Raw genomic sequence first — 2,903 nt, forward strand, 5'->3', positions numbered from 1 at the left:
ATGGCGCCCGCCAAGAGACTCAACATGGCGCCTGAAACGGGCTCAAAACGGCCCCGAAACCGCCTCAAATCGCCCCAAAACCTCCCTTCCCCCCCCCCCCCCCCCAATGGGTCCAGGCCGATGCCCCCGAAGTCCTTTGCCTCCAGGAGACCAAATGTGGGGCCGAGTCGGTGCCAGAGGAGCTGCGGAGCCTCGGGGCCTTCCCTCACCAGCACAGCCCCAGCGACCGGCCCGGCTACAGCGGCGTGGGGCTGCTCAGCAGGACCAAACTCCTGGCTGTCACCTATGGCATGGGTGAGTAGCCAAAGCTGGGGCGCTGCTGGCCATTTCCAGGCCCTGGGTGGCCGCCACAGGCTCGCGGGAGACATTTTGAGGCCTTCAGTGGCCATTTGGGGCCTTAAGTGGCCATTTGGGGGTCTCAGGAGGCATTTTGAGGCCTTAAGTGGCCATTTGGGGCCTTCAGTGGCCATTTTCAGGCCTTAAGTGGCCATTTGGGGCTCTCAGGAGCCATTTTGAGGCCTTAAGTGGACATTTGGGGCTCTTAATGGCCACCAGAAGCTCTCAGGAGCCATTTTGAGGCCTTAAGTGCCATTTGGGGCCCTTCAGTGGCCATTTTGGGCCTTAAGTGGCCATTTGGGGCCCTTCACTGGCCATTTGGGGCCCTTTAGGAGCCATTTTTAGGCCTTAAGTGGGCATTTTGAGGCCTTAAGTGGCCATTTGGGGCCCTCAGGAGCCATTAAAGCCACAAAAGTGACGTTTTAGGCCTCTAAAGTGACTCTTTAGGCCAGTAAAATGACTTTTTAGGCCAAAAAGTGACTTTTTGGGCCTCTAAATTGACTTTTTGGCCAGTAAAGTGACTTTTTAGGCCTCTAAAGTCCATTTTTGAGACTCTAAAGCCCCTTTTTGACCTCTAAAGTGATTTTTTAGGCCTCTAAAGCCCCTTTTTGGGCAATAAAATGACTTTTTGAGCCATTAAAGTGACTCTTTAGACCTCTAAACCCTCTTTTTAGCTACTAAAGTATCTTTTTATGCATCTAAAGTGGCTTTTGGGACAATACAGTGTCTTTTTGGCTACAAAAGTGACTTCTTAGGCCTCTAGAGCCCCTTTTTGGCCACTAAAGTGACTTTTTGGGCCACTAAAGTGACTTTTTGGGCTTCTCAAGCCACTTTTTGACCTCTAAAGTGACTTTTTGGGCCTCTAAAGCCCCTTTTTAGGCCTCTAAATGTCTTTTTAGGCCATTAAAGTCCCTTTTGGCTACGAAAGTGACTTTTTAGACCTCTAAACCCCCTTTTTGAGCTACTAAAGCCCCTTTTTGACCTCTAAAGTCCCTTTTTGGGCCCCTAAAGTGACTTTTTTGGCCACTAAAGGACCTTTTTGGCTACTAAAGTGACTTTTTGAGCCACTAAAGTGTATTTTTAGGCCACTGGACCCCATTTTTGACCTCTAAAGTGACTTTTTGAGCCCCAAAATGACTTTTTAGGCCTCTAAAGCCCCTTTTTGGCCACTAAAGTGACTTTTTGGGCCACTAAAGCCCCTTTTTGAGCTACTAGAGTCCCTTTTTAGGTACAAAAGTGACTTTTTAGGCCTCTAAAGTCCCTTTTTGGGCCACTCAAGCCCCTTTTTGAGCCAATAAATCCCCTTCTTGACCTCTAAAGTGACTTTTTCGGCCTCTAAAACCCCTTTTTAGGCCTCTAAAGTGACTTTCTGAGCCACTAAAGTGCCTTTTTAGGCCATTAAAGTTGATTTTTGAGGACTAAAGTGACTTTTTGGGCCTCTAGAGCCCCTTTTTGGGCCCCTAAAGCACCTTTTTATCCCCGTCTGTGTGTCCCCTTGCCAGGTGACCCCGAGCTGGACGCCAAGGGCTGCGTGCTGACGGCCGAGTTCCCTGCCCTGCGTGTCGTCTGCGTCTACGTGTCCAACTCCAGGCGAGGCCTGGGCCGCCTGAGCTTCCGGCAGGCCTGGGACGAGCGCTTCCACTCCTTCGTGTCCCAGCTGGACCGGTCCAAACCGGTCGCCATCTGCGGCGACCTCAACGTCGCCCACCAGCCCTTGGACCTGAGGAACCTGTCGGGGAACAAGAGGAGCCCCGGGTTCACGCGGGAGGAGAGGGAGGCGTTCGGGGAGCTGCTGGGGGCGGGCTTCCTCGACAGCTTCTGGGTGTTTAACCCCTCACTGCCCAACGCCTTCACCTTCTGGACCTACCTGAGCGGGGCCAGGGCCAGGAACGTGGGCTGGAGGCTGGATTACTGCCTGTGGTCCCAGAGGGGCAGGAAGGATCTGTGCGACAGCAGGATCGAGCAGCGGGCCAAAGGCAGCGACCACTGTCCCGTGGGGATCTACCTGGCACTGGAGGGGGCAGGCTGAGGGGCAAAAATGGGGCGGGAATGGGGCAAAAATGGGTCAAAATGGAGGGAAATGGGGGGAAATGGGGCAGAAATGGGGCAAAATGGGGTGGAAATGGGGCAGAAATGGGGCAAAATGGGGGGAAATGGTTCAAAAATGTCTGAAAATGGGGGGAAATGGGTCAAAAATGGCTGAAAGTGCGATAAAATTGGAGGATAATGGAATAAATGGGTCAAAAATGGGTCAAAATGGGTAAAAAATGGGGGAAAATTGAATAAATGGGTCAAAAACGGGTCAAAATGCATCAAAAATGGGATAAAAGTGGGAGATACTGGGATAAATGGGGGGAAATGGGTCGAAAATGAGTCAGAAATGGCTGAAAATGGAGGGAAATGAGTCAAAACTGGGGGGAAATGGGTGGGAAATGGGTCGAAAATGGGTCAAATGGCTCAAAATGGGTCAAAAATGGGGGGAAATGGGTAAAAAATGGCTGAAAGTGGTATAAAATTGGAGGATAATGGAATAAATGGGTCAAAAATGGGTCAAAATGGGTAAAAAA

The 2,903-nt window shown here is 51.1% G+C and overlaps 1 protein-coding gene across 1 annotated transcript; it reads left to right on the top strand.

Moving 5' to 3' along the window:
* On the top strand, positions 1-2,365 carry LOC133629444 (DNA-(apurinic or apyrimidinic site) endonuclease-like). Its single transcript, XM_062020076.1, has 4 exons — positions 1-27; positions 147-294; positions 1,839-2,218; positions 2,264-2,365. The coding sequence occupies exons 1-4, from the start codon at positions 1-3 to the stop codon at positions 2,363-2,365; spliced, it is 657 nt and encodes a 218-aa protein (XP_061876060.1).
* The last annotated feature ends 538 nt before the right edge of the window (positions 2,366-2,903 follow it).

The sequence above is a fragment of the Colius striatus genome, unplaced genomic scaffold (assembly GCF_028858725.1).
Source record: "Colius striatus isolate bColStr4 unplaced genomic scaffold, bColStr4.1.hap1 scaffold_45, whole genome shotgun sequence".
NCBI lineage: Eukaryota > Metazoa > Chordata > Aves > Coliiformes > Coliidae > Colius > Colius striatus.

Excerpts from the sequence above, each read along its gene's own strand:
- LOC133629444 (XM_062020076.1), top strand. The coding sequence starts at position 1 with ATGGCGCCCGCCAAGAGACTCAACATG. Across the intron at positions 28-146 it reads CCGCCAAGAGACTCAACATG|GAGACCAAATGTGGGGCCGA; the intron begins GCGCCTGAAACG and ends CTTTGCCTCCAG. Across the intron at positions 2,219-2,263 it reads CCTACCTGAGCGGGGCCAGG|AGGGGCAGGAAGGATCTGTG; the intron begins GCCAGGAACGTG and ends CTGTGGTCCCAG.